The 17,551-nt window shown below is 60.9% G+C and overlaps 1 protein-coding gene across 2 annotated transcripts; it reads left to right on the forward strand.

The window, feature by feature from the left end:
• The first annotated feature begins 127 nt into the window (after positions 1-127).
• On the forward strand, positions 128-17,511 carry Lonp1 (lon peptidase 1, mitochondrial). Of its 2 annotated transcripts, XM_005405760.2 has the most exons (17): positions 128-582; positions 3,820-3,908; positions 4,984-5,103; positions 6,168-6,399; positions 7,907-7,968; positions 8,338-8,467; positions 8,791-8,874; positions 9,983-10,203; positions 11,634-11,772; positions 12,530-12,708; positions 14,276-14,363; positions 14,631-14,870; positions 15,476-15,616; positions 15,702-15,867; positions 16,274-16,491; positions 16,566-16,730; positions 17,204-17,511. In XM_005405760.2, exons 1-17 carry the CDS (start codon positions 154-156, stop codon positions 17,384-17,386), a joined length of 2,886 nt encoding a protein of 961 aa, XP_005405817.2. In that variant the 5' UTR covers positions 128-153; the 3' UTR covers positions 17,387-17,511. The 2 variants fall into 2 exon arrangements, with proteins under 2 accessions (XP_005405817.2, XP_013360651.1); XM_013505197.1 differs by lacking the exon at positions 3,820-3,908 and having other exon boundaries at positions 509-582.
• Positions 17,512-17,551: the final 40 nt, after the last annotated feature.

Raw genomic sequence — 17,551 nt, forward strand, 5'->3', positions numbered from 1 at the left:
CCCCCTGTGCCTCAGCCCTGAGCCCCGGCTATGAGTCGGGGTCCGTCTCCGACCACACCCCCTCGAGCCGGGGTACGCGCCTGGCGTCACGTGCGCCCCAGCCGGGCGAGCGGAAGTGACATCAGTGCCTGGCGCCGCCAGTATGGCCGGGCCATGGCGGCGAGCGCAGGCTACGTGCGTCTTTGGGCAGCGGCGCGGTGCTGGGCGCTGCGGCGGCCGCTCTTGGCCGCCGCCGGGGGGCGGCTCCCGACTACTGCCGGACCGTGGCTACCGAGAGGCCGGCGAGCCTGCGACGCCACACCTCCTTGGGTGCTTTTGGGCCGCGGACCGGCCACCGCAGGCCAGTGGCGAGGGCTTTGGGAGGCGAACAGCCGCGGCGGCGGGGCGTTCTCGGGAGGCGACGATGCCCCCGAGGGCGGCGCGGAGGAAGGGTCCGGGGGCGTGGGGGGCGGCGCAGGTGGCGGGGAAGGCCCAGTCATTACGGCGCTCACGCCCATGACGATCCCGGACGTGTTCCCACACTTGCCGCTTATCGCCATCAGCCGCAATCCGGTGTTCCCGCGCTTTATCAAGATTGTCGAGGTAAAGAGCGCCCCCGCCTCGGCCTCAGTCTCCCCACTTCTGCCAGCAACAGGTTAGCGCCTTCGTGCCTCAGAACTTTATCGGAGACGAGCTCGCGAAATGCCTAGCGTTCCCATCCTTGTCTGCTTAGCGCTAGATCGGCGCGCTTGAGCCAAAGCCCCCCTCCCGCCCCGCGAGCCCCTTAGGATCAGATGAGGGGAGTTGAAGCCGGTGAATTCAGGACTCTCCTCGTGAGAGTCCTGGGGATAGAAGTCTGGGCGGGACCAGAGGCAGTGCATCCGTTCACTGACCTGCGGGTCTCGGTGAACGTTTTGCAACACTCCCTCAGGCGGCAGTTTGCGAGTCTGTTGGGGTCCGGATTCATTCCCTCCTTGAACGAGTATGTCTTTGACTGCTTGACCTGTGTCAGAGATCTAGATGCCAGAGGTAGATCCTTGCCTTTGTAGCTTACCTTCTAGGTTGAGAAGGGCAGTAATTACAGCTGGAAATCAGATAGCAAGGAACGGTACTAGAGACTGGAGGAAGGTGGGAAGAGGACATGATTTATTCTTTCAGTAGAGTGTTCTCGACCTTGTAGCCTGTAACAGGCGCGGAAGGCACAATACTAAACGAGTCCGACACAGTCCCCGGCCTAAGGAGCGTTTGTCTTGGTGGAAGAGGCCGAGAACCGATAAGATCTGGGGGAGTCGAGCTAGGAGGGGGAAGGGAAGAAACAGGGTGATGTAACTGTGAGAAATCAGTGAGTGCAAGGAGTGTGAACTCTCAGAGGAGACACACTCGTGCCTGATCACCCACCTCACCTCCGTTTTCGAAAACCAAGAACATTTTTATAATCTCCTGTAGAAACTTATGCTCATAAAAGAGAAAAGTTAACAGTGAAGTGTGTGAGCAAGGTCACGCAATGCGTCAGCCTCTGTGTTTGCCCTCCGGCTCTTCCTTTGCTCCGGCCTCTGCCAAATAAATCTCCGGGGTCGAGCAGCAGCAGAGCCGGAGTGTGCAGGACCGGCGTCTCCGTCCCCGCCGCGCCCCCTTCTCCGGCACTGCTTGTGTCTCAGGGCTCCCAAGGCCCTTGGTGTGATAGTGGTTACAGAGGTTGACCCCAGAGCCAGACCAGTCAACTAGTCATTTTCTCCTCTGTGACTTAGACATCAAAACAGTGTCTTTATTTCTTGGCACTGTTGTGGAAGTTACATGAGGTCTTGTTTTGAAGGGTCTGCAACTGTGCCGGGTGCTTAGTTTGCCTCGGTAATAAGCTGCTGCTCTTTCCCCTGGGGAAAGTTATCACTTACCAGCACCCTCATGAGAGTCCCGTGGCCAGGTATAGGTATTCATGGAAGACATTGACAGTATTTCAGAATGGCCCTGGAGGCCTTTTCCCATGGTGTACCGCTGCTTACCCCTGGCAATCCTCCTAAACCTCCCACCCCAGGCTTCTAGTGCCAGGAGAGTTTAGGTCTGGTCTCAGCCCTGGAAAGAGAAGACAGATGTCCCTTGCACCAGCCCCTGCACAGAGAGGTGGCTCTTTAGAGACTTGTGTGCCCGCCAAGGCTAGCCAGGAGGGTTCAGTGAATTGCTGTGGGTGACACTTACAGACTGGCCTGTGGTCCTTGCTGTTTTTCTGCTGGTGTTGCTTTGTAAGTGATAAAAAAGAACGGACCACAGGGTCGGGAGACAGGTGCCAAGCACACAGCAGTCAGCTCTTGGCTGCGGGAAAACGGGACACCTCTGGAGCCAGTAAATATTTCTCAGCCTGTTAGCAAAGCTCTGTTTAGTCTTGATTTTGTAGTTGCTGCTACATGGCTAGCTTGTGGTAGGCGCTCCTTGTTGGTGACTTTGAGTGTAGAGCAGTGGCTTTATTGAACAGTTTAAAGAGGGTCATGGATCCTCCCGTCAGATGTGCTGGGCTTTCTTCTCATCAAAAGCACAGTACATCTCTAGTGTCAGGAGCCCCCAGAGGTAAGTTAGAGCCTCTGGTGGAGCTGGTTGAAACACCAGTCCTCAGTGTGTGATCACTACCTCTGCATCAACTGGGGATTGGTTTGAAATGCTTGTTCTTGGCCCCCAAGGTCTCCTCAGTCGGGAACCCCACAGGTGGGGCTCCACAGTTTTAACCAGTCCTGGTGATTCCAGTGGCCACCAGAGTTCAAGGGCTGACCATCAAGAGCTGTCCCAGAAAAGTAGGCATGGAGGTGCCCACCTCTAATCCCAGCTACTTGGGACGCTGAGGCAGGAAGATTACATGTTCAAGCCCAGCCTGGGCTACTTGTCAGACCCTTCTTAAAATTAAAAGGATGGGGGATGTAGCTCAGTGGTAGTGTACCCCTGGCTCAACCCCCAGAAAGAAAAAGAAAATGTGGCCTGGGAAAGAACAAGGACTTGAAAAGGATCAGCTGACCTTAAGGACATCACATATGTCCTGGAAGACAGCACTAGTCCTCAACCTGCATCGAGTGGCATCAAGAATGTTCTGTCTCCTGGGGTTTTGAACATCAGTGACTAGCACCTAGGTGTGATGAAGTAGTTTCATCTGAAGATTGGAGGAAGCTGCCACCGTGGGCAGTGGGCCACGTTTGATTTACACACAGTAGTGTTGTATTTAGGTTAGTGAAAACAGAATGATTTGGGTTTTCAAACTAAAACATCTGAAGCTGGTGCACATCTATTATGCCAGCACTGTGGGAGGTTGAGGCAGGAGGATTGCAAGTTCGAGCCCAGCTTGTATGAGAAACCTGTCTCAAAAATTAACAAGGACAGGGGCCTGGGTATATAGCTCAGCGGCACAAGAGTCTGCCTGGCAAGTGCAAGGTCCTCAGTTCGACTTCCGGTACCAAAAAAAAAAAAAAATTAACAAGGACAGGAGATGTAGCTCAGTGCAGAGGCCCTAGGTTCAATCCCCAGTTCCACAGCAACACAAAGCTTTTGCCCCTAGAACAGGTAGAGATGTTCATTTTTTTGTTTCTGGCCATTTGTCTACTTTGAACTTTCTTTGGGAAAGAAAGGGGAGGATTGCTAAAGAATACAAGTAGTTACTAGTTAACCCTGCCTCACCTGGGCCCCTGCCTCATCTTTTTTTTTTTTTCCTTTCTTCCAGTTCAGTGTTCCTGGACCATGTCGATTAGTGTCCTAGGTCAGGTTAGCATGTCCCCAGAGAATGATCTAGAAAACTCTAGAACCACTGTCAGTTTCCCAGCTAGACCACGTACCCTGCATTTCACTTTGGGGTCATTGTCATGCTAGGTTAAAAATAAGAAGTTGGTTGAGCTGCTAAGAAGGAAAGTTCGACTTGCCCAGCCCTATGTCGGCGTCTTTCTAAAGAGAGATGACAAGTAAGTGTCATTTTTCCTTCATCCCTTCACTGAAGCCACCGTAGCTCACCACAGGCCCGCACTGTAGAGTAGTGGGAATCTTCTTGCCTTCATGAAAGAGAAAAGCCAAGAGCTGAGCAGCTGCCTTGCCCTCTGAGGACGGCGCTTGGGGCTCCTTGTGTTAGACCAGTGGTCCCCAGCCTCTTTAACACCAGGGACCAGGTTCCTGGAAGACACTTCCACAGACTGGGCGGGAGGCGTTGAGTTCCTTTCTTTAATTAGCATATGTTTATGATATGCTAATTAAATGTTTATGATATGGTAATACGGTAATTCAGTCCCTAGTGCTAGCTCTCCGCCTCAGCCCCGCCTCAGATCACCAGACATTATATTCTCCTAAGGAGTCACAGCCTGTGTCCCGCACATTCGAGGTTCAGAGCATGAGAAGCTAATGCCGCGATGGTCTGGGAGGAGGCGGAGCTTGGGCGGTGATGGAGCCACGGGGAAATCCAGAAGCAGCTTTGCCCAGTTGCTTGCCACCTACTTCCGCCTGTGTGGCTCCTTTCCTAGCCGGATTCCTGTGTTAAACTCCGCGCATTGTGCTGGGGGTGCCGCCCGGTGGTGAGCGCTGTCCTAGCCTGTGTGAAGCCCCCGGCTCCATCCCCCGGCACCACAAAGGAAAAACTCCGTGCCTCGTCAAGATCGGGGGAGGTGAACCTCAAGGTGTTAGGATTCAAATGCCCGTAGAGCTGCTTCCAAGTAGAGCCGCAGGGATGTCTGCCTGGACTCCAAGTGGCAACTCATTCCACTTCCAGCCCACAGGGTGCTTGTGTTGAAGCAGGCACTGGCACGGGAGTGGGAGAAAATCAGTCCCGCCCGGGTCCCTTCCTCATGGTTGACTCATGGTTACTGCCTGTGTTCGTGCCATGCCCCTGGTGACAGACCAGAGCCGGCATCTCCCTGCCAGAGGCCCAGGAGGCTGCCTTTGGTTTTTAGTGATGGCTGTTAGGTTCTTCCTCCCTCGTGCCTCTCAGCCGGAGACGTCCTGCTGCGCATGAGCGCAGCTGTGCAGCACCTTTGTGTTCCTCTCCTTCAGCAATGAGTCTGATGTGGTCGAAAGCCTGGATGAGATCTACCACACGGGCACGTTTGCCCAGATCCATGAGATGCAGGACCTTGGGGACAAGCTGCGCATGATCGTTACGGGACACAGAAGGTACGCGGGCGACCAGCAGTGTGTCTAGCATATGGGGCCTAAGTACATGACTGGGAAAGGAGCAGCCCCAGTCCCCTACATCCCCACACCTACCCTCCTGGTCAGTCAGGCCTATCGTTTGTCACTGACACTGAGGCCAGGCCTGGGAACAGGGCAGGGGGGTATAACAAGTTTGTCAAGTGTGTGGGAGAGTGCCTGGCTCTCCTGAAATAAGTGGCATCCCTTCCTCGAAGGCTTTGAAGGCCTGCCTGGGAGGTGAAGGCAGTACACTGGGTCCCTCTCTGCCCATGACGGTGCCCAGGGAGTGGCGGGGAGGAGAAAGGGACACCTGTCATTGCAGCTACTTGGGAGGCTGAGGCAGGAGGGTCTCGAGTTTGAGGCCAGTTGGGCAACCTGGGGAGACATGGTTTCAAAATAAAAAGGGGGTAGCCGGGCATGGTGGCGCATGCCTGTAATCCCAGCACTTGGGAGGCTGAGGCAGAAAGATCATTGCAAGTTCGAGGCCAGCTTGGGCTACAAAGTGAGCGCAAGGCCAGCCTGAACTGCATAGTGAGACCCTGTCTCAAAAAGACGTACGTACATACATACATACATACATACATACATAAAATTAAAAGGGTGCCGGGGATATAGCTCAGTGGCCCAAGTGCCTGCCTGGCAAGTGCGAGGTCCTGATTTCAATTCCCGGTACCATAAAAAAAAAAACTAAAAATAAAAAGGCCTGGGGCTGTAGCCATGTGCAAAAGTCCTGGTTCAAGCTCAGCCCAGGCAACTTAGCAACTTAGACTGTTTTAAAATAAAAACACAAAGGTTGGGGAGGTAGCTCAGCTCAGCTGAGTTTAATCCTCAGTACCACAAAAAAAAAGTAGGAGGCGTGTGGTGCATTGCCAGAGACCCAGGGAGTGTGGGTTTCTAGCCTGGTAGAGGGGATCCTGGCCGTGGGGTTGCAGCTCAGTGCCTGGCTTGAGGCCCTGTGACTGCCCCACCTCCGTACCTACTGTCAGTGACCAGAACCCCGTGAGCCCCCGGCCCTGGTCTTCACCTGGGCTCTGCTCCCCCACCAGGATCCATATCAGCCGACAGCTGGAGGTGGAGCCTGAGGAGGCCGAGCTGGAGAACAGACAGAAGCCCCGCAGAAAGACCAAGCGGAGCAAGAAGGAGGCGGAGGAAGAGCTGAGCGCCCGGCCCCCGAGGGAGGCAGGGCAGGAGCCCGCCATGGAGGCCTCCGGGGAGGTGCTCATGGTAGAGGTGGAGAATGTGGTCCACGAAGACTTCCAGGTCACTGAAGAAGTGAAAGTAAGTCGCCACGAGTGCTGTGCAGGGCCCGGCGAGTAGGCCTCGCACCCTCCGGGGAGAGTCACGGCCCGGGTTGGTGCGCCTGGCTCTCCTGAAATAAGTGGCATCCCTTCCTCGCAGGCCTGCCTGGGAGATGAAGGCAGTACACTGGGTCCCTCTCTGCCCATGATGGTGCCCAGGGAGTGGCGGGGAGGAGAAAGGGACAGCTGGCAGGGGACGGGACAGTCTCTTGCCACCCCACCGCCCAGCCTGGGCCGTCCTGCCTTTGTGACTTGGTAGGCCAGGTTTCAATCGAAGGCCTAGAATGTGCCAGCTCCTTGGCATGTGCCTGATGTCATTGGCTGCCTCCCAGAGGGGAACATGCCAGGTGGTGGCAGTGGCTCTAATCTGACCCTCTTGGTCACTGTGGCCCGGTGCTTGGTCGAGAGAGACCCCTGAGGGGTGGGTATTGCCGCTATCGATTGGTGATGTCTGCCATGGCCCTGCTAGGTAGAAATGGTTTACCATTCTGCACCCTCGGCCCCCTGTGGCATTTGAGTGCTTCAGTAGCCTGAGATGGTGAAGGAGCGGGATGCAAATTTCATTTAGTTGTAACTAACACATATGTAGAGAGCACCCCGTGATTTTGCAGCACTGGGCAGCAGGCTTCAGCATCTCCCGTGAGAACCCCCGGTGAGGGAAAGACCGGAGAGGGGACTCAGAGGCCAGGATAAGGAGGCTCTGAGACCCCAGAGACAATGTTCTCTTTTATTTTTAGGACAGGGTCTCACTAATTTTCCCAGACTGGGTTTAAATTTCGATCCCCTTCGTAGCTTCCTGGACTGCTGGGATGGCAGAGGGCTTCTTGGGAGGGCAGGTACCAGCGCCTCCTGCTGACCGGCTCTGGTTCCTCACTCACTCAGCCCAGTCGGGCAGGACCAGCAGCCCGGGGCGGGTGGTGTCGGTGCAGCTTGGCCGTGGCGGGCGCCCAGTGGTTTTGGCTACACTGTGCCAGAGCCAGTGGCACGTCAGTGACCCAGCTCAAGGCACCAAACCTACCTCACTGATTTTCCAAAAGGCCACTGCACCTGGCTTTCCGCCAGCGACAAGGAGGGCTGAAACAGGAGGTCACCAGTTCCTGCCCAGCTTAGGCAGTGAAGCGAGACCACGTCGCAGACAGTAAAGGAGTCAGGGTGTAGTACATGGGGAGCGTTGGCCCGGCAGGCGTGAGGCCCTGCGTCCGTTCCCAGCAGCCCCGGCAGAGGGAGGGAAGAAAGGAAGAGTGAATACTGGAGGGAAGGAGGACAGCCGCCGCACTTCTCCCTACAGCGGCCTGTGCTGACACACTCGGGCACACTCGGCGACAGCTTTGGCTTTAGCTCTTGGTCCCCTGGCGCCTGTGTCCGTCCCTCCCCGCCATGGTCTTCGAGGGGTTGATGCCAATGGCTGGGTGGGGAGCCCCCGGCCTGCGAAGCTGTGGTGGGCGGGGCTCCGGGCTGCTGGTGCCAGCGTGGTGTCCGCTCCCCAGGCCCTGACTGCAGAGATTGTGAAGACCATCCGGGACATCATCGCCTTGAACCCGCTGTACAGGTCAGTACACAGCTGGGCGGACGGGGTTTTCTCGGTGCCATCTCGGCAGGGCACAGGGCAGGGGGCTGGGATGCGTGGCCCTGCCTCTGCAGTGGATGTCCCCTCTTCTGGCAGCCAGGCTATTTACACACTGTGCCCCTTGCTGGGTTTGGCCTGAAGCCTTCCTTGTCAGCAGCTGGAGGACGAGAGGGGAGTGTGGCAGGGTCACCATGTCACCTGGTTTGCAGGGGCAGTGGGTGTTGTCTCTAGGCTCAAATCAGCAGACCCTTTCCATCCTAAACTTGGAAGCCTCAGGCAGGGAATAGGGCAGCCGGCCACAGGTTCCTGGGGTGTAGTCCAGCATCCCTGTCCCCACTCTGCCCCCCGCAGAGAGTCGGTGCTGCAGATGATGCAGGCGGGACAGCGGGTGGTGGACAACCCCATCTACCTGAGTGACATGGGCGCCGCGCTCACCGGGGCCGAGTCCCACGAGCTGCAGGACGTCCTGGAGGAGACCAACGTGAGTGCGTCCCCGTACGTGGGCTTGAGCTCCACTGCTCGTCCTGGCTCGGGCACATAGGTGCCCATCCGTCCAAGTCCGTCTGCCCTGCTTCTGAGGGGCTTCATGGTCGCCCCTTGTGTGTATGGCATCATCCTGACCTTGGTTGATCCCTGGGCTGGTGTGGGGGTGTCCCCTGCTCCCAGCCATGTTCTGAATAGTGGGTCCCGGGGGCGACAGCCCTGTGGGGTGTGCCTGACACGGGGTGGGGGTGTTTGCTGCAGGTGCCCTTCCCTGCTGTGCGCGGTCACCGGCTCCTCACTCCCTTGTACCCCTCTCCACAGATCCCCAAGCGGCTGTACAAGGCCCTGTCCCTCCTGAAGAAGGAATTTGAACTCAGCAAGCTGCAGCAGCGCCTGGGCAGGGAGGTGAGGGGGCGAGGCCCGAGCTCTGGGGGTGTGGCCAGGATGCTTGCATGCGCCAGGCTGTCCCTTGGCAGCCAGGGCCTGGAGCCGGGAGCATGCACTGGCGTCGAGACCCTCCTGTCAGTGGGGAAGGCATGGCCATCTGTATTTTGTGTTGTGAGCTGGGGCCTCGCTGAGTCGCTAAGGATGATCTGGAACCCTTAGGCTCTGGTGATCCTCCTGCCTGAGCCTCCTGAGTAGTGGTGCCAGTGGGCGCCTGCCGCTGTCGGTCATCTCCCCCTTGCCACGTGTGCTCCGCTGCTTTAGCTCTGTGTGGTGAAACCTAGGAGGGGACCCATGACGGCAGTCCTCGTGTCCTGGTGCTCACAGAGAGGACTTGGGCCTGTCCGACGCTGAGGAGAGACAGCATTTCTTGGCCTCTGTTACCCTAGCAACATCCTGGAAATCAGGACCCAGCCAGGGAAGGTTGAGACACTGTTTTTCACCTTCCATCCTTGGGGGCCCACCTGGCGGATTTGAGCGATCTGTGGTCAGCTTGGACGGTCAGCCCCTGTTGCTTTCCCGATGTGCCTTGCTTTTTCCATTTAGCTGTAAGCCAGCTTTGAAGCCCATGTTTAATTGGGAAGTCTAGCACGCTTGGCCCTGGACAAATGGGCCCTGGGGAGCTGGAGTGGGGAACCTGGCCGACCTGCTGCACCCTCGTCTCAGGAGAGGGAGGGGCCCTGCAGTTCAGGATGCGGGGAGCAGGTCCTCCCACAGCACCCGGGCCAGTGACTGCGCTGTCAGCACGGCCGTGCTGGGGGCATGTGGGTTACAGGTGGACGGAGGACCTGGTGCGGAGGCGCACACGTCGACCCAGTTTCCCTGAGGCCCGAGGCAGGAGGACCTAAAGTTCAAAGCCAGCTGGGCAACTCAGTGAGACCCTGTGTGAAGAAACATAAAGCGCCGGCGTTAGAGCTCAGTGATGGAGCGAAGCCCTGTGCTCAGCCCAGGGTCGCGGGAGGAGAAAAGGACGACCATGGCAGAGGCCAGGCCGTGGGCCTGGGCTTCTCTCCCTGATGCTGGCACATGCCCGGCAGGCATCTCACCCCGCCTGCTCACCCTCCTGCAGGTGGAGGAGAAGATCAAGCAGACGCATCGCAAGTACCTGCTGCAGGAGCAGCTGAAGATCATCAAGAAGGAGCTGGGCCTGGAGAAGGACGACAAGGACGCCATCGAGGAGAAGTTCCGCGAGCGGCTGCGGGAGCTGGTGGTGCCCAAGCACGTGATGGACGTGGTGGACGAGGAGCTCAGCAAGCTGGGGCTGCTGGACAACCACTCCTCCGAGTTCAAGTGAGCGCCCACCGCTGCAACCCGGGTGGCCGGGCCAGGCGGGCGGGTCCCCTGCTCGGTGCGACGGGAAGCGCTGGGCGCGTGTCAGTCACCTTTCACACACAGAGCCTGCCACGGTCACCCCCGCTTTATAGAAGACAAAACCAGGGCTCCCACCCGAGAGCCACTGCTCTTTCGTTCTGGGGCAGCCGAGGAGCTTCCTGCTGTGGCTGTGAGAACCCTGCCACCTTGGTGTCTTGAACCCTGTATCACTGCACAGTCTTGGGAGTCTGCAGTCCACGGGGCCTCACCCAGGCCTGGGCAGCATGGCTGCTCCAGGGAGAGCCCGGGTCCTGTCCCGGCTTCTGGAAGTGCCAGCAGCCTTCCGCTTATGGCCTCTTCCTCCATCTAGAGTGGGCAGCACAGCGTCCCAGGACCCTTCTGTGCACCACTGGAAGGACCCCGTGAGGGTGCTGGGCCCCAGATAATGTGGGATTGGATTGGCCCAGGGCCTTGTGCGTGCTCGGCTCACAGTCTGGCCACATGCTATTAGTTATTTTGAAGCAGTGTCTCACTAAGGTGCCTAAGTGGGCCTTGAGCATGCAGTCCTCTTGCCTCAGCCTCCCAAGAAGCTGGGGTGACAGGCACATGCCACCACACGCCAGCCCAGGGTCCTTAACTTACTGCTGTTGGCAGAGCCCCTTATGCTGTGTGAGGCACCGTGTTCCCAGGTCGCGGGGCTCTTCCGTGCCTTATGTCGCAGCCCGCTAGGGCCCCACTGGTTTGGGCAGCGCGCGCCCCAGCCTCAGAGGGTTTGTGCGGTTCTGTATGACAGGTCCTGGCCCCTGGTCCTGGGCAGCCACAGGACAAGCCCACGCTGTTGCCCTTCCTCAGACCCTGTCCGGCCCTGGGCACCCGAGTCCCCAAGGTGCTCACAGCAGCTCCCACTGCCACCCAGCCGGGATCGCTCTCCACAGGGCAGCCCAAGGCACCTGCAGCCCAGGGCTGGTTCTGCTGTCGATGCCCTTGACAGGGATGTCGTGTGTCCCTGGAGTGAGTTCTCTGCGTGCGTGGCATGCGTGGCTGTTGGCGTCTCCCGGCACATCCCAGCGTCAGAGAGTAACCTTGGTGGCCGGGTGTCCTTGAGCTGCCTGCCACCTGCCGCCAGCTTCCCCGCCTCCTTGTAGCAGTTCCTCCCCCTAAGAGAAGAGCTCTCTGTGGCCCTGCGGCCATGCTTGCTCATGGCCCAGGCTGCCGTCACCCCAGGTGCCAGGTCTGCGTGCGGGGGTGGGTCTGGTGGCCCTCGCATCTGGTGCGGTGAGAAGCCCGAGGTGAGGCCTGCCTCCCGGCTGCCAGAGCAGGGCCCGGCCCCGGCACCCAGCTGAGCGGGGGGCATCGATGTGGCCCCAGTGTGCGGACAAACCACTCTCCCACGCTCTGTCCTGCTGCAGTGTCACCCGCAACTACCTGGACTGGCTCACGTCCATCCCGTGGGGCCGGCACAGCGACGAGAACCTGGACCTGAGCCGAGCGCAGGCGGTGCTGGAGGAGGACCACTATGGCATGGAGGACGTGAAGAAGCGCATCCTGGTGAGGGGCCCGGCCTGCCTCCTGGCGCCGCGCTGCACCGTGGGCCGCGGGCTCAGGAAGGGTGGTGCGAGCCGGCAGCACGCCAGGGGGGTCGCATCTCTCCTGGCCGCTAACGAGCGGCCCCTGCTCCCACCCGACCCAGCCACCTCCGGGCCTGTCCCCCAGGACTGTCACCAGAGGGGTTCAGGCGTCGGGCCGCCTGTGCGCGGGTTCTAAGGGGCACACAGCACTGGGAGGCCTGCCCCCTGCTGGCCAGCACAGAGCCCTGTCCTTGGCGCTGGCCCGTGTGCCGGGATGGACATGCTGGCTGCAGCCCGCCGCGGCCTGGGTTTATGGGGGCCAAGGGTCAGGGCTGAGCAGCCCGGGGCGGGTTTGTGGGGCTCAGGCGCAGACTCAGGCTGTGTGAGGGTCCCGCCTGAGGGGCTTGCAGCCCATGGGGCCAGCCATGCCGCCCTGCCACCGTGTCACGCGGGGACCCTAGAAGCCGGGCAGGGTGGCAGGAGCCAGCGGGGCTGGCGACCAGGGCCAGAGGTGCGGGTTGAGGGAGGTGGGCATGGCGGGCCTGAGAGGAGGGCGCGTTGTGAGGCAGCCTGGCGCCTAGCTGTGCCCTTGGGCTCTGCGGGCCCTGCCCCCTGTGGCAAGTGCCCACTCTGCCTGGGTAGCCCCTCAGGGACAAGCTTGACCCTTCTCGCAGCCCCAGACGTCCAAGGGGGCGGGGCCCTCACCCTGGCTCGTCTGCTGACCCCTCTGCCTACAGGAGTTCATCGCCGTCAGCCAGCTCCGCCGCTCCACCCAGGGCAAGATCCTCTGCTTCTACGGCCCCCCTGGCGTGGGCAAGACCAGCATTGCCCGCTCCATCGCCCGTGCCCTCAACCGCGAGTACTTCCGCTTCAGTGTCGGGGGCATGACTGACGTGGCCGAGATCAAGGGGCACAGGTGGGCGCCACCCCGTCCTCTCCCGGCTGGCTCACCTCAGCCGTCCTGTCCGGCTTTACTATTTGTTACGGTGCCCTGGCCATGACCCCCGCCCCCGCCACCACTGACACGTCCAGGTGTTGGATGTCAGGCCCCGCTGAATCCAGGTGCTCCCTGTGGGCTGGATTCCCTCTTGACCCAGGAGTGCATTCCAGGCCTGGTGCTCCAGCCAGAGCTCCAGGTGCCTTGGTGGCCCGGTCGGTTGTGTGCCCAGTCCAGGGCCAGGGGTGGGGTTGGCTCCCTGCAGCCTGTGGATGAGAGCTGAGGGCACCATGGGCCCCCAGTGCTGGCCTGGCTAGGAAAGCTCAGCCCGTCTGGCTTCTCTCCCTGCTGTGAGGCCCAGGCCTCGTGTCCAGGAGCTGTAGGCAAAGGCCCCACCGGGGGTGAGGGGAGGCCTGGGCACCACCTGAAATAGTGGGTGTCCGTGGCATTGAGGTGATTCTGGGGGAGGGAGGAGGAGAGGACATGAAGCTGACACCTGGGGTCGAATGGATCAGTGAGAATCCCTCCTCTGCCCTCAGCCCTCCGCAGCTCCCACCTTCCTGGGGTCAAAGCCCAGGTCGCCCTGCAGCGGACAGGGCCCCGCATGCACCGCCCATTGCCTCCTCACCCGCGCTGTTCCCTTTCCGCCCCTTGCTTCCCCTGTGCGCCCCCTGCTTCAGCCACACGGGGCCCTCAGTCCTGCGCTGGCCAGACTGCTGCCCCACGGCCTTTGCACAGCTATTTTCCGCCTGGATTGCTTCAGCTTCTGACACCCACACGGCTCACTGCTACCCTCTTTGGCCAGGAGCTCTTTCTGGGTCTTCACACACATGTGAACACACATGGAGACTCAGACTTAGTGCCACATACACCCCAAAAGTATCACCCCAGGCCTGACCTCTGTCCACACACACTTAGCCTCCCTACCTTGTGATTTCCTCGCTGCCTTTTGCTCTTTTGAGGTAGGGTCTCACTAGATCAGGGTGGTCTCAAAGTCACTGTGTAGTTCAGGCTGTCCAGAACTTGCAGGGATTGTCCTGCCTCAGCCTCCGAGTGCAGGGATTACAGGCATGCGCCCCAGTTCCTGTCTACCTTAGTTGTGGCTATTGCACAGGCACACAGGAAACACAAAGGTTGGGTAAAACACTGGGAAGACAAAAAAATAAATAAAATGCTGGACGTGGTGGTGCACGCCTGTAATCCCAGCAATGGGGAGGCTGAGGCAGGAGGATCACTCAGTTGCATATCGAGACCCTGTCTCGAAAAGACAAAAGAATAAATAAGTAAAGTGCTCGGGCTTCTCCTGTCCTCAGCAGTGCCCGGCCCCACTGTGAGGTCCCAGGCCTGGCCTGGCCCGGCCTTGTCTGTGCTGGGGGCATCGGCCTCTCTGTGGCATGCGTGCTTGGGCGCCGCCGGGGGCTGGAACACGTACATCCCCATCACCTCTCTAAGCTGCCCAGGGGTGCGTGGTGCGCTGCAGAGCTGGGGTGCAAGGGGTGGGGGCTGGGCTCCCAAGGGGCCCCTGACCCATCCATGCCCCCCTCAGGCGGACCTACGTGGGTGCCATGCCCGGGAAGATTATCCAGTGCCTGAAGAAGACTAAGACAGAGAACCCCTTGGTGCTGATAGACGAGGTATCCCTCGCCCGGGGTCACTCGTGGTCCCCGGGGCACGTGTCCAAGCTTGCCCTCCCAGGCAGCGGCCACACCCATCATCCCAGCTTCCGGGGGAGGAGGGTTGCAGGTTCCAGCACTTGGTGGCTCAGCGAGACCCTGCCTCAAAAAGGACTTGGGGAGCCAGTGGGTTCAATCCCCAGTACCAGGAAAAAGAACACCCCGGCGTTGGTGGTCATGATGCAAGAGGTGGTGTCCCCAGCCCTGGTCTCCCTGTCGCTGCCCCAGGTGGACAAGATCGGGCGCGGTTACCAGGGGGACCCGTCGTCGGCGCTGCTGGAGCTGCTGGACCCTGAACAAAACGCCAACTTCCTGGACCACTACCTGGACGTGCCTGTGGACCTGTCCAAGGTGCTGTTCATCTGCACGGCCAACGTCACCGACACCATCCCCGAGCCACTGCGGGACCGCATGGAGATGATCAATGTGTCCGGCTACGTGGCCCAGGAAAAGCTGGCCATCGCGGAGGTGCGGCGTCCGGCGGGCGGGCCACACAGCGAGTGGGCCGTCTGCGGCGGGGAACACGTAAAGCAAGGGAGGCCGCCATGCCCTGGCCGGCCCTGAGCCTCACGTCAGCCACCGTCGAGGTCCAGGGCGGGTCCTTCCTGCTCCAGCAGTGGGAACCGGGCCAACCCGAGATTCCCAGCTGGGTGCTGGGGAGGGCCGCTCTCAGGAACCAGCGGGCGCCGTCCCCTCTAGAAGGCCTGAGCCTGCCCCGCCTGACTTCCCAGAGGGCTGAGCTTTGAGGCACTGGGGCGGGAGAGGAGCAGCAGGGACCCGTCCCAGCGTGGAGTGACAGCAGGGCACAGGGCCGCTCACGGGAAGCGTTGGAAGGCTGTGCAGAGCAGGCTCAGCCCAGGGGGCCGGGAGGCTCTCTTGGAGCAAGTAGCATCGTGGTGACGTGGGGTGGGGCGGGGAGAGGACCCCGCTGCAGGGTGCAGCGTGGGCAGAGGCCTGAGGACAGGTGGCAGCGGTGAGCGCTGGCTCCTTGCAGGTCCTGGCACCTGCTGGGCCCCTCCCCCTGGTCCCGTGACCCTGGGCCCCGTGCTGACCCGCGCGCTCCCTGCCCGCAGCGCTACCTGGTGCCGCAGGCGCGGGCTCTGTGCGGCCTGGACGAGAGCAGGGCGCGGCTGTCAGCAGCCGTGCTGACGCTGCTCATCAAGCAGTACTGCCGCGAGAGCGGGGTGCGCAACCTGCAGAAGCAGGTGGAGAAGGTGAGCCGCGCCCCGCAGCCCCAGGGTCCCCTGCCTGCTGTCCGCACCCCGCACCCCAGCCCGCGCGCCCGCCTGCCCTGCCCAGGTGCTGCGCAAGGTGGCCTACAAGATTGTGAGTGGCGAGGCGGAGTCGGTGGAGGTGACGCCTGAAAACCTGCAGGACTTCGTGGGCAAGCCGGTGTTCACGGTGGAACGCATGTACGATGCCACGCCGCCCGGTGTGGTCATGGGCCTCGCCTGGACCGCCATGGGTGAGCCGGGTTGTCACTGGGGACCCATTCATGCCCGCCTTGCCTCAGGCAGTTCCAGCCTCCGTCCCCGCCACCAAGGGGCCAGTGTGGGGCAAGACCCAGGGCTTTGGGGCTGCCAGAAAAAAGGTGTGGCCTTGGGGTGGGCACTCAGTGTTTTGGGGTGACTCCCGCACTGTCCGGGAGGCCCTCAGCCTGAGGTCATGCGGACACCACCTGGGAGGGTGTGGCAGGCCCTGGGGTTGAGCTGTGGGGTCACGTGGCTGGTGGCTGGGTGTGGTGGGGGGGCTCGAGCGGGGCACTCCGTGGCCAGCCGAGGGCGCACAGGGTGGTCGTGTCCTGGCTCTGCCACCCTGCGAGGTGTCCCGCGGGAACTCGAGGGTGGCTCAGGGCCCTGCACCCCTCCCAGGAGGCTCCACGTTGTTTATCGAGACGTCCCTGAGACGGCCACGTGACGGGGACAGCAGGGAGAACAAGGACGGCTCGCTGGAGGTGACGGGCCAGCTGGGGGAGGTGATGAAGGAGAGCGCGCGCATCGCCTACACCTTTGCCAGGGCCTTCCTGATGCAGCGCGACCCCAGCAACGACTACCTGGTGACCTCGCACATCCACCTGCACGTGCCCGAGGTCAGTCCCGCGCCTGCCCCCCGCCCCACAGCCATGTCCAGGGCCACGCCGCCCACCTGCTGCTGTCCCCACAGGGCGCCACCCCTAAGGATGGGCCCAGTGCCGGCTGCACCATCGTCACGGCCCTGCTGTCCCTGGCCCTGAACCAGCCCGTGCGGCAGGACTTGGCCATGACAGGTGAAGTGTCCCTCACAGGCAAGATCCTGCCCGTGGGCGGCATCAAGGAGAAGATGATCGCGGTGAGTGTCCCCGGCACCAGGCACCACTCCATCCGGGTTCTGGCATGCCGGGAGGGGCAGTCCCTGCTTCCGTGGCACCCTCATGGGGGCGAGCCTGCCAAGGGGAGTGGTGGCCTCAGCTTCAGCCTGGGGCGGGGGCCTCTGTGCAGGGTCCTGGCACTATAAGTGGCGGGGGTCATGGGGCCAGTGCTTGGTGACAGACTTAGAACAGTGTTCTCAAAGAGTGGGTCCCACTTGGGGAGCTGAGGCAGCACTGGGCTCACAGCCCGCACAGGCTTAGGCGTGGCGTGGGGACTTGCGGGTGCAGGCCGGGCTGTGTCCTGCTGCTGCCGAGCACCAGGAGCCAAGCACCCGCCTGGCGTCTCAGCGGCTGTGGGGTGAGCCTAGCACCGCTTCCTGCACTCTGGGGGCCTGTTCCCCTACTTGAGCTGCCAACCCCCAGCGCTGGCTGAGTGGCCGCTCCACCACCCCAGGCCAAGCGCGCTGGTGTGACCTGCATCGTCCTCCCTGAGGAGAACAAGAAGGACTTCTACGACCTGGCCGATTTCATCACGGAGGGCCTGGAGGTGCACTTCGTGGAGCACTACACCCAGGTCTTCGACATCGCCTTCCCCGTGCCCGAGCCCCACGCGGAGGCCCTGGCCATCGAGCGGTGATGCCCTGGGCACCAGGAGCCAGAAGGAAACCACGCGGGGGAGGGTGCGGGCCGGCGGTGGGGACCCGGACCGGACTGCGGCTGAATCGTGGGGCTGTCTAATCATGAGTAAAGCATTTTCAGTACTGTGCGGCTGCCGCCTGTGTGCGCTCGCGAGCAGGGCGTG

The sequence above is a fragment of the Chinchilla lanigera genome, unplaced genomic scaffold (assembly GCF_000276665.1).
Source record: "Chinchilla lanigera isolate Chin_1 unplaced genomic scaffold, ChiLan1.0 scaffold00094, whole genome shotgun sequence".
Lineage (NCBI taxonomy): Eukaryota > Metazoa > Chordata > Mammalia > Rodentia > Chinchillidae > Chinchilla > Chinchilla lanigera.

Excerpts from the sequence above, each read along its gene's own strand:
- Lonp1 (XM_005405760.2), top strand. The coding sequence starts at position 154 with ATGGCGGCGAGCGCAGGCTACGTGCGTCTTTGGGCAGCGGCGCGGTGC. Across the intron at positions 6,400-7,906 it reads AGGTCACTGAAGAAGTGAAA|GCCCTGACTGCAGAGATTGT; the intron begins GTAAGTCGCCAC and ends TCCGCTCCCCAG. Across the intron at positions 8,468-8,790 it reads ACGTCCTGGAGGAGACCAAC|ATCCCCAAGCGGCTGTACAA; the intron begins GTGAGTGCGTCC and ends CCCTCTCCACAG.